Below are 21,821 nucleotides of genomic sequence, written 5' to 3'. Positions count from 1 at the left end.
GGTGTGATCGGCTCCGAGCTAGGGGTCAGAGCGGGCACAGGCGCGGCCTCCAGGGCACTGTTCGGCGGTAGAGCTAAATCATGCCCATCGTGACAGTGCGGCGCGCTCGGCTGTGGCTCGAATCCGTCGAATACCAAGTCTCCGCGGATGTCGGCCGTGTAGTTCAAACTTCCAAATCTGACCTGATGGCCAGGGGCGTAGCTTTCGATCTGCTCCAGATGACCAAGCGAATTGGCCCACAGTGCAAAGCCGCCGAATACGAAGATCTGTCCAGGGAGAAAAGTCTCACCCTGGATCGCATCGCTGTGATGATCGGAGAAGCCATCGGGCCTAAAAGTGACGACACAGAGGAACTCTCAATGAAAGCACCAATGTCGGTGTCAAAACCGGGGGATCTCAGGTAGGGGGTCCCGAACTGTGCGTCTAGGTCGGATGGTAACAGGAGGCAGGGGACACCAGTTTCGGGCCCTCTTGATGGAGGTAAAACCCTATGTCCTGCTTGATTAATATTGATGATATGGGTAGTACAAGAGTAGATCTACCACGAGATCAAAGAGGGTAAACCCTAGAAGCTAGCCTATGGTATGATTGTTGTTCGTCCTACGGACTAAAACTCCCCGGTTTATATAGACACCGGAGAGGGCTAGGGTTACACAGAGTCGGTTACAATGGTAGGAGATCTACATATCCGTATCGCCAAGCTTGCCTTCCACGCCAAGGAAAGTCCCTTCCGGACACGGGACGAAGTCTTCAATCTTGTATCTTCATAGTCCAGGAGTCCGGCCGAAGGTATAGTCTGGCCACCCGGACACCCCCTAATCCAGGACTCCCTCAGTGTGCATCCAACTTGCTTGCTCATGAAGACCTAGGGCGTTTTGAGGAAGCCCATCATTGGAATATACAAGCCAAGTTCTATAATGAAAGATTCCCACTAGTATATGGAAGTGACAACATAGGAGACTCTTTATCATGAAGATCATGGTGCTACTTTGAAGCACAAGTGTGGTAAAAGGATAGTAGCATTGTCCCTTCTCTCCTTTTCTCTCATTTTTTATTTGGGCCTTTTCTCTTTTTATGGCCTCTTTTCTTTCTCTTTTTTTATTTGGGCTTCTTTGGCCTCTTTTATTTATTTATTTTCGTCCGGAGTCTCATCCCGACTTGTGGGGGAATCATAGTCTCCATCATCCTTTCCTCACTGGGACAATGCTTTAATAATGATGATCATCACACTTTTATTTACTTACAACTCAAGAATTACAACTCGATACTTAGAACAGGATATGACTCTATATGAATGCCTCCGGCGGTGTACCGGGATGTGCAATAACTCATGAGTGACATGTATGAAAGAATTATGAACAATGGCTTTGCCACAAATACGATGTCAACTACATGATCATGCAAAGCAATATGACAATGATGAAGCGTGTCATAATAAACAAAACGGTGGAAAGTTGCATGGCAATATATCTCGGAATGGCTATGGAAATTCCATAATAGGTAGGTATGGTGGCTGTTTTGAGGAAGGTATATGGTTGGTTTATGGTACCGGCGAAAGTTTCGTGATACTAGAGAGGCTAGCAATGGTGGAAGGGTGAGAGTGCGTATAATCCATGGACTCAACATTAGTCATAAAGAACTCACATACTTATTGCAAAAATCTATTAGTTATCGAAACAAAGTACTACGCGCATGCTCCTAGGGGGATAGATTGGTAGGAAAAGACCATCGCTCGTCCCCGACCGCCACTCATAAGGAGGACAATCAATAAATAAATCATGCTCTGACTTCATCACATAACGGTTCACCATACGTGCATGCTACGGGAATGACAAACTTCAACACAAGTATTTCTCAAATTCACAACTACTCAGCTAGCATGACTCTAATATCACCATCTCCATATCTCAAAACAATTATCAAGTATCAGACTTCTCATAGTATTCAACACACTCATAAGAGAATTTTATTATTAATCTTGTATACCTAGCATATTAGGATTTTAAGAAAATTACCATGCTATTTAAGACTCTCAAAATAATCTAAGTGAAGCATGAGAGTTCATCTATTTCTTCAAAATAAAGCTACCACCATACTCTAAAATATATAAGTGAAGCACTAGAGCAAATGACAAACTACTCCGAAAGATATAAGTGAAGATCAATGGGTAGTTGAATAATTATGCAACTATGTGAAGACTCTCTAACATTTAATAATTTCAGATCTTGGTACTCTATTCAAACAGCAAGCAAAGCAAAATAAAATGACATTCTAAGAATAGCAAACATCATGTGAAGAAGCAAAAACTTAGGATCAACCGATACTAACCGATAGTTGTTGAAGAAGAAAGGTGGGATGCCTACCGGGGCATACCCAAGCTTAGATGCTTGAGACTTCTTGAAATATTGTCTTGGGGTGCCTTTGGCATCCCCAAGCTTGAGATTTTGTGTCTCCTTAATTCCTCTCATATCACGGTCTCCCTAAATCTCAAAAGCTTCATCCACACAAAACTCAACAAGGACTCGTGAGATAAGTTAGTATAAACCATTGCAAAAACCTTATCATACTCTACTGTAGCAAATCACTAAAATTATTATTCAACATTTCATACTAAATTCCTCTGCATATTTAATAGTCATATCCTCAAATAGAATCATTAAAGAAGCAAACATATGCAAACAATGCAAACATAACAGCAATCTGCCTAAACAGGATAGTCTGTAAAGAATGTTGCAACATCCATACTTCCCTAGCTCAAAAAAATATGAAAGAAAATTCCCACTGTAGTAAATTTATCAGAGCTTAATATGCAAAATATTTCAACATTTTATCACATTCTTACTTTTCTAGGGAATTATTGCAACAGCGGTAAACTTTCTGTTTTCAAACAGCAACATGTATACTTGTAACATAGGCATAGTAAAGGCTATCAATGCCACTTTTATTGAAATAAAAGATGCAATTTTTTTTATAAATAACAGCAAGCAAATCCTAACAAAATAATTTGATGCTCCAAGCAAAACACATATCATGTGGTGAATAAAAATATAGCTCCAAGTAAAGTTATCGATGGAAGTAGACGAAAGAGGGGATGACTTCCGGAGCATCCCCAAGCTTAGGCTCTTGGCTATCCTTGAATATTACCTTGGGGTGCCTTGGGCATCCCCAATCTTAGGCTCTTGCCACTCCTTATTCCATAGTCCATCGAATCTTTACCCAAAACTTGAAAACTTCACAACACAAAACTTAACAGAAAACTCGTAAGCTCCGTTAGTATAAGAAAATAAATCACCACTTCAAGGTAATGTAATTAACTCATTCTTTATTTATATTGGTGTTAAACATACTGTATTACAACTTCTCTATGGATTATAAACTATTTTACTAGCCATAGATTCATCAAAATAAGCAAACAACACAGGAAAAACAGAATCTGTCAAAAACAGAATAGTCTGTAGTAATCTGTAGCTAGCGCAAGATCTGGAACCCCAAAAATTCTAAAATAAATTTCTGGACGTGAGGAATTTATCTATTAATCATCTGCAAAAAGAATTAAATAAATAGAACTCTTCAAATAAAAATGGCAGCAATTCTCGTGAGCGCTAAAGTTTCTGTTTTTGACAGCATGATCAACAAGACTTTCCCCAAGTCTTCCCAAAGGTTCTACTTGGCACAAACACTAATTAACAGCATCAAAACCACATCTAAACAGAGGCTATATGAATTACTTATTACTAAATAGGAACAAAAATCAAGGAACTAAAATAAAATTGGGTTGTCTCCCAACAAGCGCTATCGTTTAATGCCCCTAGCTAGGCATGATGATTTCAACGATGCTCACATAAAAGATAAGAATTGAAACATAAAGAGAGCATCATGAAGAATATGAATAGCACATTTAAGTCTAACATGCTTCCTATGCATAGGGATTTTGTGAGCAAACAACTTATGGGAACAAGAATCAACTTGCATAGGAAGGTAAAACAAGCATAACTTCAAAATTTTAAGCACATAGAGAGGAAACTTGATATTATTGCAATTCCTACATGCATATATTCCTCCCTCATAATAATTTTCATTAGCATCATGAATGAATTCAACAATATAACCAGCACCTAAAGCATTCTTTTCATGATCTACAAGCATGCAAAATTTACTACTCTCCACACAAGCAAAATTCTTCTCATGAATAATAGTGGGAACAAACTCAACAAAATAACTATCATGTGATTGAAAATTAAGATCAAGATGACAAGTTTCATGGTTATCATTATTCTTTAAAGCATACGTGTCATCACAATAATCATCATAGATAGGAGGCATGCTTTCATCATAATAAATTTGCTCATCAAAACTTGGGGGACAAAAAATATCATCTTCATCAAAGATAGCTTCCCCAAGCTTGTGGCTTTGCATATCATTAGCATCATGGATATTCAAGAATTCATACTAACAACATTGCAGTCATGCTCATCATTCAAATATTTAGTGCCAAACATTTTATAGATTTCTTCTTCTAGCACTTGAGCACAATTTTCCTTTCCATCATACTTACGAAAGATATTAAAAAGGTGAAGCGTATGAGACAAACTCAATTCCATTTTTTATAGTTTTCTTTTATAAACTAAACTAGTGATAAAACAAGAAACTAAAAGACTCGATTGCAAGATCTAAATATATACCTTCAAGCGCTAACCTCCCCGGCAACGGCGCCAGAAAAGAGCTTGATGTCTACTACACAACCTTCTTCTTGTAGACGTTGTTGGGCCTCCAAGTGCAGAGGTTTGTAGGACAGTAGCAAATTTTCCTCAAGTGGATGACCTAAGGTTTATCAATCCATAGGAGGCATAGGAGGAAGATGGTCTCTCTCAAGCAACCCTGCAACCAAATAACAAAGAGTCTCTTGTGTCCCCAACACACCCAATACAATGGTAAATTGTATAGGTGCACTAGTTCGGCGAAGAGATGGTGAAACAAGTGGTATATGGATAGTAGATAATAGTTTTTGTAATCTGAAAATATAAAAACAGCAAGGTAACTAATGATAAAAGTGAGTGTAAACGGTATTGCAATGCGTTGAAACAAGGCCTAGGGTTCATACTTTCACTAGTGCAAGTTCTCTAAACAATAATAACATAATTGGATCACATAACTATCCCTCAACATGCAACAAGGAGTCACTCCAAAGTCACTAATAGCGGAGAACAAACGAAGAGATTATGGTAGGGTACGAAACCACCTCAAAGTTATTCTTTCCAATCAATCCGTTGGGCTATTCCTATAAGTGTCACAAACATCCCTAGAGTTCGTACTAGAATAACACCTTAAGATACAAATCAACCAAAACCCTAATGTCACCTAGATACTCCAATGTCACCTCAAAGAGTGCCCTAAAGATCTACCGGAGAATCACGACGAAAACGTGTGCCAACCCCTATGCATAGGTTCATGAACCCGCAAGTTGGTCACCTTAACATACATCAAGTGGCACGCGGTATCCCATTGTCACCACAGATATCCACGGCAAGACATACATCAAGTGTTCTCAAGTCTTTAAAGACTCAATCCGATAAGATTACTTCAAAGGGGAAACTCGATTCATTACAAGAGAGTAGAGGGGGGAAGAAACATCATAGGATCTAAATATAATAGCAAAGCTCGCGATACATCGAGATCGTATCATCTCAAGAACACGAGAGAGAGAGAGAAAGATCAAACACATAGCTACTGGTACATACCCTCAGCCCCGAGGGAGAACTACTCCCTCCTCGTCATGGAGAGCACTGGGATGATGAAGATGGCCACCGGTGAGGGTTCCCCCCTCCGGCAGGGTGCCGGAACAGGGTCCCGATTGGTTTTCGGTGGCTACGGAGGCTTCTGGCGGCGGAACTCCCGATCTATCTTGCGTTCTGGAAGTTTTAGGTCACGTGGGTATATATGGGTGCAGGGAGGACGTCGGAGGAGCCACGGGGGTCCCACGAGATAGGGGGCGCCCCCACCCTCGTGAGCACCTCGTGTCTTCCCTGACGTGGGGTCCAAGTCCATCAGGTGTGTTTCTTCCAAAAATAACTTCTCTAGTTGATTTTGTTCCATTTCGACTCCGTCTGATATTCCTTTTCTTCGAAACACTGAAATAGGCATAAAACAGCAAATCTGGGCTGGGCCTCCGGTTAATAGGTTAGTCCCAAAAATAATATAAAAGTGGATAATAAAGCCCAGTAATGCCCAAAACAGTAGATAATATAGCATGGAGCAATCAAAAATTATAGATACGTTGGAGACGTATCAACTGTACGTGGAGAGGCGGACAGTCGGGACCCACCAGGTCTATGGCCGTACGCAAGCAAGTGCCTCATCGAAAAAAATACTTCCTCCTAATGCTATACTGACGTTGGGGCCCACAGAGTTCTCAATATAGTTACATTTTTTAGGTGCTTCAACGTAGTTACTATAGGAGATAAATTCACAACGAAGTCGGGGAACTGGCAGGTATCATTTATTATCACTGGGGCAGTAAGTATCAGCTGGGTTTTGGGCTGCCCCGTCTAGGCTTTTTTTTAACATGCGCAGCCCACGACCTCGGATGAGAGGTCCATAGGCCTATTTGTATTTTTCTTGAGGGCCATCATGTATCGACCGGCCTATGGACCTCCCATCCGAGGTTGTATTTTTCCTGAAACATCGGCAACCCAATTTATGTATTTTTTTTAAAAGAAAATGCAGAGGTCTGTACTATTTTTCTATATAAGAATAGGAACGCCTGGTCCAACTTATGTTTTTCTTCTAACTATATTATATATATTTAAATTATTTTACATGTTATTATATATTATTTGTATTGTCATCATGTATTTAACAGATACTTACATATATAAAAAAACAATATCCCACTTCTTGTTAAATTATAAAAATAATTTCTTAACAATAAAATCCTGGATTTTTTTGGCAACAAAATCCTGATAATTGTGTACAAAAGCTTGGTAAGATTTAATGACCAATGTAATAATAAATCACTTATTATATATATACATATATATATATATAACAAAATGCTCAGCCCCTGTTTATTTTTTGATAACATTGTTGCGCCCACCCCAACATTATAATTAGAATCAACCCAGCAAAATCGTGTATTTCGAGAAAGTGCAAATGACCTGTAATTTTTTAGGAAAAAACATAAATGGACCACATGGACGCTACATTATTTGTTCACCCAGCCTAGCTAATGGACTGTAATTCAAAAAAAAGATCAAATGGACAGTAAATTCTACCCCGCAAAAAAAAGACTGTAAATTCTGAAAAATGGGTTGAATACGTGCCACATTTTTTAAGGCTGAAATGTGGGCCAATAGGCCAAAGCCAATGCAAGTCGTTGTCAAGTTAGTTAACAAATGATTCTGACATCGTTAGCCGTTGGATTTACATCCAACGACCGGCAGCCATCTTCAATCTCTCATCTTCTTCCTCCAGCGATGCTGGGACCACCTGCTCCCGCCTCCTGCTACTAGAAACTCTGCTTAGCATGCTTCGCTGTGAAGCGCTACTCCACCGTTGGCCAGGCCATCCCTCCACCCCTTCACACCTCCTGTTCTTCTTCACCGACTGCCGAACCACACCGCACCAAAACCAGTTAACCCTCGTACATCTCTCCATCTGCGACACTACTCCCGCGTCTTCCCATCTCCGGCTCGTTGTTGTCCGGGGCCTCGCCGTCGTTCACCACCTTGGATGCGCTCGGCGCGGAGTGGTCAACGTGGTCAACGAACGACACCATCGGAAGTAGACTGTGTGTGGAGAGGCTGACAGCTGGATCCACGGCCGCATGCAAGGAAATGCCTCCTTATTACGCGCAAAATAATGATTCCTCCACCTGACAGCTGGGACCCACCGGAAGGGCCTCTGTATTTTGCGGAAAAAAATATTCCCACTATTGACAGGTCGGACCCACCAGCTATATCTTCTCAGCAAGGAAGTGCCTCCTTATTACGCATAAAAAAATGAATACCCCCTGCTAGTTGGGACCCACCTTGGTGGGAGGCTGACTTGTGGGCCTACTAAGTTGACGGGGATGGAGTGCTTTGTCAACTTAGTCAATATGAACGATTCTAGCTCCAGTGACCGTACGATGTTCATCCAACGACCGTAGTGCTTCTTCAATCTCTGGTCTTCTTGCTCCAGCCGCCCAAAGCAGCGCCGGTCTTGCCGCATGCTCCTGCCTCCCGTGGCCGGCTGTGCTGCCGCGGAGGCCTCACCGCCCCTACTATTCCCACCGCTGGCCAGGCCCTACGGCGACGGCGGCCTCACACCGCAGCCGAACCAGTGAACCCTCGTACTCCTCTCCGCGCGGGTTTCCACTATCGCGTCTTCCCCGGCTCCGCGTTGTCCCCTTCCTAGGCCTCGCCGTCGTCCACCGCTCTGGTGCTCTCAGCGCTGTGTGGTCAACGTGGCCATGGAACGGCTTCCATCGGACATGGACTGTACGTGGAGAGGCCGACAGCTGGGTCCACGGCCGCAGCAAGGAACTGCCTCCTTATTACGCACAAAATAATTATTCATCCACCTGACAGCGGGGACCCACCGGACGGGCCACCGTATTTCGCAAAAAAACGTTTCCCCCTGACTGCTGAGACCCACCAGCTACATCTTCGCACGCAAGGAAGTGCGTCCGGGCAAAAAAAAATGATTCGTCCCCCTGACTACTGGGACCCACCAGCTCCATCTTCGCACGCAAGGAAGTGCGTCCGGGCAAAAAAAAAATGATTCGTCCCCCTGACTGCTGGGACCCACCAGCTCCATCTTCGCACACAAGGAAGTGCGTCCGGGCAAAAAAAATGATTCGCCCCCTGACTGCTGGGACCCACCAGCTACATCTTCGCACGCAAGGAAGTGCCTGACAGTCGGGACCCACCTGGTCGAAGCGTACGTAGCGTTGTCATTCTAGTCGTGAATGTGTACGTACATACTGGTCGATGTAGAGGCGCGCACGTGTCACAGTAGAGGCGCGCACGTAGCATGTACACGTACGTACAGCGGCCAGTGTGCAAGAAAGAAAATACGGCCACGTACGTACATACGGGCAGGGTCTCGAACACCTACTCACGCATACATACGGCCAGGGCTCGTGTACATGGCTGGGTCGGAACGGAGAAACTGTATCGTCGTCGTGTTCATGGGGAGCCAACCGGCTGGGTCGGAACGGAATGCGTTGTCGTGTTCATCGAGAGGGCTTGGACAGAACAGTCGATGGAAACGAGGCCTGGCGTACTGCAGAACGGAGGAAACAGCCTTGTGTTCGACTGGCCACGGTCAAAACGGGATCCTGTTCATCGGGAGGGGTCTGGCGTAATGCAAAACGGAGGAAACGGACCTCCTACGGTCGAAACGGGGGTCCTGTTGATCGGGAGGGGTGTGGCGTATTGCAAAACGGAGGAAACGGACTTGTGCTGAAGTGCTACGGTCGAAACGGGGATCATGTTCATCGGGAGGGGTGTGGCGTACCGCAAAACGGGACTCTACGGGATACTGTTCATCTCCACCGTCGACCCCCTCCAGCCTCCACGGGTTACTGTTCATCCACCGTCGACCTCCTCCAGCCTCCACCTGCGATTGTTCATCCACGAGCTCCTGTTCATCCAGCCTCCACCGCGCGCTACTCCATCAGCTACTGTTCAACCAGACTTCTCCACGGGCTCCTGTTCAACCACCCCTCCACGGGCTACTGTTCATCCAGCCCTCCACCGTCTACTGTCCATCCTACCCTCCACGGGGTGGTCCTGTTCATCCAGCCCTTCATGGGGTCCTGTTCATCCAGCCCCAACCGGCTCGATCGATCAGGGTCCTGTTCATCCAGAGGCAACACCACGGGGTCCTGTTCATCCACCCCCACCGGGAACTGTTCATCCAAACCCCCCAGCAACGCTCACTGTTCATCCAGAGGCAACACCACGGGGCCTGTTCATCCACCCCCACCGGGAACTGTTCATCCAAACCCCCAGCAACGCTCACTGTTCATCCAGAGGCAACATCGATCGGCTTCAGTTAGCAGCAGTAGCGAAGGAATCGCTCGATCGGGTTCAGTTAACACCCATCGACCGATCGCTTGAGTTCAGTAACGCATGGCCTGCAGTGCAATCGCTCGGGTTCAGTTAGAGCCCAACGCCTCGCTCGGGTTCAGTTAGAGCCCAACGCCTCACACCCATGCGCGTGCGTGTACGAGAGAAACGCGCATCGCTCGGCCCCGACCACCCACCGTAACCGGGAACACCCCGATATTTTCCTCGCCCTCGCTTCTACCACGGTTTTTTCCGTCATAGACGGCCCAAAGAATGTCATGCAGCTGCATCTCCGACCCGCCCATGACGAAAAGCCCATTTTCTATCATGATTTTTTGTCATAGAAGTAGGACCCCACCACATCTATGACGATACCGGGTTTTGTCACAATTATCGTCATAGAAGTGTCATAAGTATGACAGAAAAAAAATTTGTTCGGCCCAAAATGTCACGAATGTGTCTTTTTTTGTACTGTAAGGTTCCAAAACGCTCATCCACGGACATCTTACGAATAATAAAGCAGTAGTTTTCAGATAGCATATCCTAGCAGAGCAAAGGTTAAGCTGGAAACCAATCGGAAATCAACTTACAATCCCACTTACTCGGACATTGATTTGAAGGGCGGAGCTGGCGTCATAGGCAGCCTTGCTGGTTTTGTACACCGCCTTCATTCGGTCCATCATTAAGCCTGCTTGGAGCATGACTTCCTTGGAAGCACCTACCTGGTCCTCCGGGACGTGATGAGTAACGAAAAGAGGGGTCAGTGGAATAGATGAGGTAGCTGAAGGAGCTGAAGCTTGAAGTTGCATAGTCGGAATAGGGGCTTGAGCAGTCGACGCCGAAGGCTGGTTAGTTGACAAAGGATCAGCAAAAGAAACATAAGTCTGAACTAAGTCTCCAAGTTGTTGAACGACTGGCTCTGATGTTGATGTCGAGTGGGACACTTGGCTGGCAGGCACCTTCTTGCTCAGAGTCCCGTCCCTTCTCCATGTGTTCCTTGATGGCGCTTCTTCATCATCGTCATCATCTAGAAGTTGAATAAAATTTGGTGGCACTACAAACCATTCGACCGTAAGAATTCAGTCGACCATTAGAACAGTTGATGAAGTAAGAGCATGACTGTGGAGATGTACCTACCTGAGAGGTGGTCACGTCTGAAGTTTCCACGTCATCCTACTCCTTATCAATGTCCATGGAAGTCCCGGAGGTAGCAGCATTGAAAGCTCCGAAATTCACTCAGTCATGCAAGCGAATGAGTCAACAATAACATAGAAGACAAAGAGAAGAAACGAGGACTTAGCAGAAGCAACAAGAACATCCACCTTGATCTTTGGCAGGGCCTTCTGAGGTTTTGGTGGGACAACCTTGGGCTGCTTAGCGGCCTTCTCCGACGGATCTAGAGTTGAGGTCCGAGTGCGCTTTGGTGCTTGCGTGCTTGGTGGAACTGCCTTGCCGCACACCTGCAGGATCTTGGGATTGTTTGGAGCGGCGCTCTGAGCGGGGCAGCGAGTCAACCTCCTCGCTGTTGCTCAAGTCGTCACTGTCATCTTCACTATCATCTCCAGATCGCCAGTCGGCGCTTTCATCTGTGCTCTCCTCTCCCTCCTCGAGTTGTTCCCCGTTTGGCATCGAATACATCTTGGTATAAATCTGCAAGACAAAACTACAAGTATCACTCGGATTCAAGAACAATTGCATATCGGAAGGAGAAAACACTCGGGATTTTTTAGCCTGACCTCTTCTGGCTCATGTTCGGCGTCGAATGGCCGAATCCTCCTGGACCCCCTGGGGTTATCTTTGTTCCTAGTAATGCTCCTCAGCCGCTGGGCCACCGTCTCCTCGGTGACCTCCTCTGGGTGGACCCAAGCGGTGTATCTAGGACCTGAGTACATCCACATCGGATGATCACGGGCTTGGAGAGGCTGGATTCGCCGACTGAGGAGCACCTCCAGCAGATCCAAGCCAGTGACACCCTCCTGAACCAAGTTAATGACTTAGTCGACTAAAAGAGACACCTCGCCTTTCTCCTCTGGGGTCACAATCAGTGAAGAAGGTTGGCAGAGTCGCTCCATAGTGAAAGGGGGGAGACCGGTCGACTGACCAGGAGTCGGGACGTCTTTGCAGTAGAACCAGGTCGACTGCCATCTGCGGACTGACTCGGGAAGGGTCATGGAAGGAAAAGTGCTTCTACACCTAGTTTGAACCCCTAAACCCCCGCACATCTGGATCATGCGCATCTTTTCGTCAGTCGGATTCGCTTTCTTCACCGTCTGGGAGCGACAAGTGAAGATGTGTTTGAAGAGACCCCAGTGTGGTTGGCAGCCCAGAAAGTTTTCGCACAAAGAGATGTATGCGGCAAGATATATGATTGTGTTGGGGGGAATGGTGAATCTGGGCACCAAAAAGTTCAAGAAACCTCGAAAGAACGGATGCGGAGGAAGAGAAAACCCCCGATCAACGTGAGTGGTGAGGAGGACGCGCTCACCCTCGCGCAGCTGGGGCTCAGATTCCCCCTCCGGCAACCTCCAAGATTTGTCAGCAATCATATCGTCCTCGGCGAGCCTCTCCAAGTCTTCCTGCACGATTGTGGAGCGGATCCAGTCCCCCTGGACCCAACCAGGAGGCAGACCGGACCGCGACGATGACCCCTGAGCCGTCTTCTTGCCTTTCGCCGCTGCCGACACCTTCTTCGCGCGCTCCAGGGCCGCGGTCTTGTCCTTCCCCATGTCGGCGGAGTACTCGCGGACTGGACGGAGGCAACGAGAGCAGAGAGATGCGCGGTGGAGAGGCAAAGGAGAAGAGGACCGAATGAGGCACACTGTGCATCACATCGGCCCGAGCGCTCTTTATGAGGCTGCTTCCGAGTGGCTGACCGGTGGATCCAGACGATCTTATCGCATCCCGCAGCAGACGCTCACCCGACACATGGCGAAAAAGACGGCACGAAAATCGAGGAGCCTATGTCTGTCCATTCCGCTTACTGCGCCACGCTCCGTCCCGCGCGCTTCTCCAAAATTTCGAATCCCATGAGATCCGGAAACTGCAGAGCAACCAATCACGCCGAAGATTTCGCACCATAACAACACTCGTAGATTATCACTGTAATTCACTTGAGGACCTCTGAATTGATCAAGGCGACTGAAACAAGGTTGAAGCTTCAACATGATTTCCAGACTCCAGTGAAATGCCTCTGAAGCATGGAATCGAGTTGGAACCAACTTCAACCCTTCTTCACTCGGACCTCAATCCATTCGGGGGCTAATGACGATGACATGTACCTAGGGTAAGGTCATAGCCTGACCTAGACGCCCTACCCAAGGACACTACCCTAGAGTCAAGAACATTCAAAGTACAATAGAAGATATCGACTGAAATCACCTAGGAGTGCAATCCACTCGACCAGCTATCTCACTTGGATACCCCAATTCCACTCGACCATACGAAGAATCACTCGAAGAACAGAAGATCTAAAGCCACCCCAGGATGGCAATGGTTAGGCGTTCACTCCGTAGTCTTAAAGATCATTATAGTCATTTATTGCTAGCACTACCAGTAACACCCCTGCCTTAAACATACATTGAACCCTGTGTAACTGAGGGCTGGAGGGCCCTGGCGCACTCTATATAAGCCACCCCCTCCTCTGGCACAAGGGTTCGCACCCCTGTAACTCTCACGCATAATCCAGTCGACAAAGCCTCCGGGCACCGAGACGTAGGGCTATTACTTCCTCCGAGAAGGGCCTGAACTCGTAAATCTTGCGTGCACAACCTTGCCGTAGCTAGGGCCTTGCCTCCTCCTACATACCCCCTATTCTTACTGTCAGACTTGCTCCCATGACACCACGCATTTATAAAGTACTAGTACTATATTCACAATCTATAATATCGTAGTTCGATATGATACTAGTATATGATAATATATTCACAATCTATATAATATCGTAGTTCGATATCATAGTGGGGCCTTATTAATCATCATGCATACACATAATAGCAACTCAAAAGACGGCAGGGGCGAGCGTATGATGAACCGAACCGAATCGGACCTCAGGTGAAGCCGATCAAAAACCCTTCCTTCATCTGCCATGAACCGTCCACAATGCAATTGATCGTACGATGGATGGATAAGAGAAGCCATCATGCAAATTACAAATGTATATGCTAAGCCCCGTTGACATTTGCAAATATTCGCACTAGTGCAAAAACATACATACATGTGCAAAATTTCTACACTAATTCTTCTTCCATACACAATATATGTGCATATAATTTTCTACAGTATCATACACCATATATTTGCAATAATTGCAAATATCCATCCATCCGCCTTCCTAATTTTACACTAATTCTTCCATACACCATATATGTGCGTACATATCCTAACCAAATTCATAGCACTTTCATTATTCTATATCATACATATCCTAAGCCATACATATCCTAAATCACACTAATGCCTACATTATCACACCAAAATCCAATGATAATTTCAAGAAAAGGATGAACCAGGGTTTCACCCAAATCAAACCAATAGAAGAGAGGGGAAAGGGAGGAGAATACCTTCGGGATTGGAAGGACAACCAGATCCACCGTTTTTTGGCTCAGATCCACAGCACTTGAGTGGGGAGAGGGAGGCGTGAATTGAGGGGCGCCATGGTGGGGGAAAGAAACAGAGAGGAGGGAAGAACGAAGCAGAGAGGAGAGGATGCGGGCAGGGATAAGTGAAGGGGTATGGCACCCAAGGGCGGGGCGTCGTGCTACAGAGCATGGCACCCTGGGCCACGGCGTCATGCACCCAAGGCCAGGCCGACGTGGTAGTCAGCGCTGACGTGTATGGAGTCCTTGACCGGGGCGTTATGTAATCTAGCATGGCGCTATGGGCACGGGCGTCATGCGGGTAGGGCCATTTTGTGAAATATTTTGAAAACGAGGTCATTTTGCGCTGAACTTTGGCCTAAGGGCCAATTTTGTCGTTTTTTCACGCGTGCCAGAGTGCAGAGCACGTTGGAGAATTCCCAAGGTCATTTCTCAAAAAAAAAATCTAAATCCCAAGGACAGGAACGGGCCCGAGCCGGACTACGTTCCCCAAGCCCCAGCCCAGCGAACCCGGGGCGGCCAGCGAGCCGAGGCCGCGCCCAACCGCAACAGCTCACGTCGGCTCACCGGGCCCCGCCGCCAATTAAACAACGGCTCCACCCAACCCGAGCTGTCCCTCGCTCCTGCCAGATCATCCTACTCCTCCTACTCCTGCCTACCTACATACCCCGTCTCCCCTCCCTCCCTCCCCTTTCTCCTCCCCCTGCCCCCGAGGAAAGAAAGAAAGAAGAGCAGAGTTCACACGGCAGAGGCGGGAGGAGGAGCGGCGGGATGCCGATCCTGTACGCGGTGGTGGCGCGGGGCGCGACGGTGCTGGCGGAGCACAGCGCGGCGGCGACCAACGCGGGCGCCGTCGCGCGCCAGGTCCTCGAGCGCCTCCCCGGCGGCGGCGCCGACAGCCACGTCTCCTACACCCAGGACCGCTACGTCTTCCACGCCAAGCGCACCGACGGCATCACCGCCCTCTGCATGGCCGACGACGCCGCCGGACGTAAGCCCCGCCCCACCCCTCCCTCCTATCTCTCCCCCATCTGCTCGCCGGAGCGCCGCGGCTCTGCTTTTTTTCTTTATTAGTCGAAGGAAGCGGCCGGGGTGGAGGGAATTTCGAATCTCTCTGGGGTTTTGGTTTCGTCAGCGGGGGAATATCGGAGATCCGGGGGAATTAATGTGCTGCGCTGTGCTGGGGTTTGTCAGCACGCGCGTCTCCGGTCTCTGTCTGCTTGCTGCTGCTGCTCGACTCGCGGGCCTGCAGGCCTGTTTTGGGGGATTGCTAGATCGGGTCAAACGGGGCAAATTGTTCGGATTGATTCAGGGCTCGCCAATTGCCGTCCGTTCGAGGATACATGGAGTCCAGGCTGCCCGCCTGGATTTTGACCTTGAGGTCAAACGCATTAGATGCTGTGAAAGTGCTGCTAGTGTTTATCGTTTAGCTAACTCTAGCTGTCTCATCTTTTTAAAATCTGCCACCTCGAATTGCACATTATTATCGAGCCTAAGAAAGTAAGCATCTAGTCTGGAAAATTGTGCGATTTTGGCAATACTCTGCTGTAATTCGTAGTCTATTCCTTGTAGTATATGGAGTTTGGTGCGGATGGTGATGATTGTTTGATGTTCAATCAGAGGTATTTAAGCTAAGTTGGCTCTGCTTGGCCGCATGGTATACTGTCGAGCTATTTGCTAACAGCAATCTGTCAAATCCCCTGTACCAAATTGAGTTTATTATGTGCTAACCAAATCTATCACATTAAGCATTGACTGATGTCTAAAGGTTCACACCTGTAGATTTTATCTCTGCGGCTTACTATGTCCCTCTTGTGATATGCATCACGTAGCAATCTCCTTATGAGCTAATTTTTGTTGTAGGGCGTATCCCATTTGCTTTCCTCGAGGATATCCATGGAAAGTTTGTTAAGACATATGGCCGTGCTGCACTGACAGCTCTTGCTTATGCAATGAATGACGAATTCTCAAGGGTTCTCAGTCAGCAAATGGACTACTATTCAAATGACCCTAGTGCAGATCAAATCAACCGTATGAGAGGCGAAATCAGTCAGGTATAGCCTTCTTTTTCAGTTTTATTTTGTGAACACCATAGATATATTTTGGCCAATATGCAGGTGTTTCCTGGAGTATAATATTGAAAAGCTTATGTTCTAGAAGTTAATTGAGCTCATGCTGGCATTCTTAAATCTAGTAAACATGCAGTGGTCTGTTGTGTACTTGAACTGGCATTTTGTTTAAATTGCTAGTTGTCAGACTTGCATTGCTTCCGTGTCAGATGCATGTTACCCGATAGATTTGTCAGTTCAGAATGATACCTACTCTCCATTATTCTCTTGCAGGTTAGGAGTGTTATGATTGATAATATTGATAAAGTCCTTGAAAGAGGTGACCGTTTAGACCTATTGGTGGACAAGACTACAACTATGCAAGGGAATACAGTTCGATTCAAAAGACAGGCTCGCCGCTACAGAAGCACAACTTGGTGGAGAAATGTCAAACTCACGTATGTAGTCCGCTCCTATTAATTTTTTACACTCATTTTTCATTCCATGAGTTACTGTGCTTGGTTAATGAACTTCTCTGCGCCAATCTCTTACACCCACCATAAACTTTTCCCCAGTTGTCCTCATATTCACTTCAATCTATGCGAAGTGAAAGCTGCAGTTTTGTCGCACTCGTAACATTTGTGCAGTAAGCACTTTCTGACAGGGTTTTATTCAGGATTAGTGAATGCAACTTTGTGGCAGTATTTTGAGTGCAACATAGACTGGCCCCTGTATGTACATCAGTACTTGTTAGTTCTGTCAATAACAAAGTGAGCAGCGTAGATTCTGACATAGGTTATCTTCTGGTGGGCACAAAGACTGGAAATTGCTGTATGTGAATAAGTAGATTACCCTGATATGGAACATGTTGTATACACTGTATGTTATGAATCATCTCTCAATATACTTGGAAGCCATGTGCTATATGAACTTGAAGTGTAGGTTTAGTCTGAAGCTGCTCTGTTTTTTCTGTGCCAAGCAGCTTGCTTGCGCAGTTTACATGACCTAACAGAGACTTGTATTTATCTACCAAGGGTGGCTACCTAAACCAACTGATGTTCTCTTTAATCGGCTGCCTTTTCAACCTCTTGTCGGCAAAAATTAAGCATCTCATATATTTCCTCCTTTTTCTTTCCTGCAGGGCCGCGTTGATACTCCTCCTCCTTGTAATAGTATACATCGCCCTCTTCTTCGTTTGCCACGGCTTCACCTTGCCGACTTGCATCCGGTGAGAGGGCCCAGGGGCATATAAATTCGTCTGGTGGTGTGTGCTTGTGTCCACTGTATGTCTGTCTCCCTGCCCAGGAGAGCGACCGTTGCGAAATTATTTTTTGTGTGTAGAAAGAGAAAGGAGGACGGACCTGCTATTTATTCTGTAATTGTGACGCCTTGGATTGTGGTTTGGAACGTAATCGAGTGCCTTGCTCATTCAACGTTGGAGTGGGACCGTTGTGTTGTGTTGTGTAGCCACCGTTGCTGTGGTTGGGTGTGCTTACGTGGTTTCAGCAACTCGTATGCTGGCAAGGGTCCAATCCAGGTCGCAAATACTCCCTTTTTTTCTGCGGGTGCAAATGCTCCCTTTGTTTCTAAATACAAGCCCTTTTTGAGATTTCACCACGGATGTATATGGATGTATTTTAGAGTCTAAATTCACTCATTTTGCTCCGTATGTAATCTGTAGTTGAATCTTTAAAAAGGCTTATATATTTAGAAATGGAGGGAGTATTTTGTTTCGCTCGGCTTGCCGTCTGCTTCATTCGCATCAATGTAAACATCAGATCGTGACGCCGGGTGGATCGAAGAGGGCTTTGCCATATTCGGATCATAGGAGTTGCTCGACGCCAATCCTGTATCATGCTATTTCCAGCGCCCGTGCAAACAGACTAGAAACGTTTTGAGGGCTTTGCTGCGCCCTGACGCCTCCTTATGGGAACGCAACAATCTATATTTTGGTTTTCATTGCATCATACAAATAAACTTGGCTTGAAATGGTGCCGCAATATGAGAGAGTTACAGAAATATGAAACAATTCTTACCAAGCTAGCAAGTTCAGTTTCTGACACCGGCACATTCACAACACATCAATCAGTTTGCATGCCATACACACAAATTAGGCGCATTGCCATAACGGTAACCGCATAAGGAACACATATAGGCACAACACAATCGGGTCGACATGAAACAAACAACAATGACAGAGCAAAACTAGTACGTAATGGGCCTAATGGGCATGGGCTGGCGGTATAGCCCGTTAGTCTTAGTGTTAATTAAAGATAAGGGTCGCTTACTTAGGGGTCAAGTAAGCCTTACTGAGGAGTCAAGTAAACCTCTATATAAGGGGAGGAGATGTATTAATCTAATCAAGCAAGAATTAAAAAGGAAATCCCTTCCCTCTTGCCCGGCCGTGGGCAAAGAGGCCTCCGGCCGGCCCTCTTGCACCCTCCTTCTAGGAGCACCATAATAATTTGGTATCAGTTTTTCCGGATTTGATCATGTCCAGCCCTCCATTGAGTTCTTCCCACCCGCCGCCGCCGCACACCTACCCGCCGCCACCAGCGTCTTCAGTGGCGTTGCTGCCCCACACAGCAGGCGCGCTGGCATTGGGCGTGCTGGCGTACTCAGGGGCGATTGCACCCTCTACCCGCGAGGGCGCCTCAGCCACGGCGTTGTCCTCCCTCGTCCTCACCCTGGAGCAGATGACGGCCGCAATCCTGGAATTACGGCAGGCCGTGGCGGGCATCAGAGCCTTCCTCGTCGGGCCCTATGCGCCCTAGCCGCATCCCCAGCAACCACCTCCTCCGCCACACCAACAGCAGCTACCCCCGCCGCTGCTGCCCTCGAACGCAACCACGGCGCCGGTCATCTCGTACTAGTATGGGATGCCCTACGACGGGACTGCGACGGCCTCATTCCCATCAGCGCCACCGCCGTCCTAGGGCGTCCCCATCCAGCACATCAAGTTTCCGCCGTCGCCGTCACCGCTTCCGGCTTGGATCGCTATCCGCCACATGTCGGCGGCGGTGAGGCTGCATGCTGCTGCGTGCGGCCTCTTAGCGCGTCGGCGTATGTGGGAGATGCATGGTCTGCAGCTGCCGCTCCTCCCAGTTGCGCTTCGCTGCGCAAAGGATCTCGATCTTGTCCGCTGCGTCGGGGATCTTGGGCATGCGGTTTTCCCCACGGGCGGCGGGCATGCTGTTTTCCCCCACGGACAGCGACCTCAAAGTCTGTGACATCGGCGGTTGGGGGGCGCACCCCTGCTTGCAATTCTCCATCGAAAGCCCTCCACTCTTCTCTGTGCGGTGCAGACCAACAGCCGTCCAGCGGGGAGAAGGCATGGTGTCACCGACAGGAGCGCACCGCGCAGCACCACTGCATTCCGCCGTCGGCCGCCGCGAGGGCGCCTCTGCTGGTCGCTCTTGCAACCACTTCCAAGTGGCCATACACATGGACTCCTTCTGTCAAGATGGTGCCCATGGGATCCAGGTGGCTGTACACGTGCACGTCCGACGTGCGGATGGTGTCCACTTTATGTTAAGGGGTCCAAAATAAAGCATCCCAGTCCATTTCAGGTTGAGAGTAATAAAACAAGCCGAGATGTAAAAGGCTTGTTTTTAGGTATTAGGTTTGTGTTGCGTCGAGTCATGGTTATAAGTTGGTTAGGTTGCAGCTCGAGGACAAGCTGCATATCCAGGTGGGGTGTAGTGTTAGAGTACGTAATAGGCCTAATGGATCCGGACTGGCGGTATAGTCCGTTAGTCTTAGGGTTAATTAGAGATAAGGGTCGCTTACTTAGGGGTCAAGTAAGCCTTGCTGGAGAGTCAAGTAAACCCCTCTCTATATAAGGGGAGGAGATGTATCAATCTAATCAAGCAAGAATTAAAAAGGAAATCCCTTCCCTCTTGCCCGGCCGTGGGCAAAGAGGCCCCCGGCCGTCCCTCTTGCACCCTCCTTCTAAAAGCACCATAAAAAAACATCCAAATTATGATGATGCAGAGAAATGTACACCTGGCCTTCGACGATTTATGCCAAAAGCAGCGTCCGCATGATGAAACAGAGTTTTAGAGGTCAAAATCAATACCGCCACCTCCTCTTCCCTGAACGTGGTATGGGCTCCACCGGCTGCTCATCCCCGATCATGGCGTGGGCTCTGTCGCGGCTTTTTCCAAGACCTTGTTGAGTGCGTCCAAGCCAACATCACTGCTGTTGCTGCCTCTTCCTCCTCCCCATGGTGAGTTTTCGAGTTTTCCCCGTTCTCTAACCCTAGAATGCATGGCTGGGTGTCTTGTAGATAAATAAATGGATGGATGGATTGATGCTTATTAGATACAAGAAAGTGCAAGTTGCAGAAATGAATGGATAAATGCATTGGTTGTACATGGATTAGGGCTTAAATGAGTTGATGGATTAGGGTTGAGATGAATGCTCAGATGAATATTGGGACGGATGTTAGTTTCTACTTGATTCACAGCAATTATGCTCACCATATATTGACTTAGGTAGCATATTGAGGTCTTGAGTCACAATCTAATGAGAGGAGCATCTCGACCTATCTAGATCTACTTCGGCTTTCTCTTCCTCGTCTCTCCACTTCTCGGTGTATCAAAGGGGCATTTGGATACATCGAAAAGTTGAGACTCAAGAGATGGCCTAGAACATCGGGATGTGTTCAGGTATCATCTTAAAATGTGGTTTGCGGGTCAAGAACATCGGGATGTGTTCAGATATCATCTTAAAATGTGGTTTGCGGCCTCAAGGCTTTACATAACTCAAGATGTCGAAGCCCCTCTAGGCGGCGACAGTTCCCCCTACTAATGTTGCCATTAAAACTAGCTCTTTAAGATATACTTCTCTGTCCGGAATTACTTGTTGTTCAAATGGATGTATCTAAAAGTATTTTAGTGCTAGATACATCTGTTTGAGCGACAGGTAATTCCAGATAGAGGGAGTATAAGTTATCGTTGATTTGTGGAAGAAAATGTCAAATAGAGATTCAAGTAGACCTCGTAGATTCAAGTCACTAAATACCGAGAGTGTTTATGTGTGCAACCAAATCTCTTGTGCATCTCTTCCTCCTCGCCTTTCTTTTCCTCTTAGGCCTTATTTTTCTACCACGTCCACTTTATTGT

The 21,821-nt window shown here is 47.1% G+C and overlaps 1 protein-coding gene and 1 pseudogene across 1 annotated transcript; both read left to right on the top strand.

Annotated features, from left to right (window-relative positions):
• The first annotated feature begins 15,325 nt into the window (after positions 1-15,325).
• Positions 15,326-18,128, top strand: LOC125521024 (vesicle-associated membrane protein 711). The gene is made up of 4 exons (XM_048686076.2): positions 15,326-15,638; positions 16,511-16,701; positions 16,990-17,153; positions 17,837-18,128. The coding sequence occupies exons 1-4, from the start codon at positions 15,419-15,421 to the stop codon at positions 17,925-17,927; spliced, it is 666 nt and encodes a 221-aa protein (XP_048542033.2). The 5' UTR covers positions 15,326-15,418; the 3' UTR covers positions 17,928-18,128.
• A 913-nt stretch (positions 18,129-19,041) lies between these two features.
• Positions 19,042-20,230, top strand: LOC147958347 (uncharacterized; annotated as a pseudogene).
• The last annotated feature ends 1,591 nt before the right edge of the window (positions 20,231-21,821 follow it).

Source organism: Triticum urartu, chromosome 7A, assembly GCF_056163025.1.
Source record: "Triticum urartu cultivar PI428250 chromosome 7A, HENAU_Tu73, whole genome shotgun sequence".
Lineage (NCBI taxonomy): Eukaryota > Viridiplantae > Streptophyta > Magnoliopsida > Poales > Poaceae > Triticum > Triticum urartu.
This window is presented reverse-complemented; position numbering and strand designations above follow the sequence as displayed.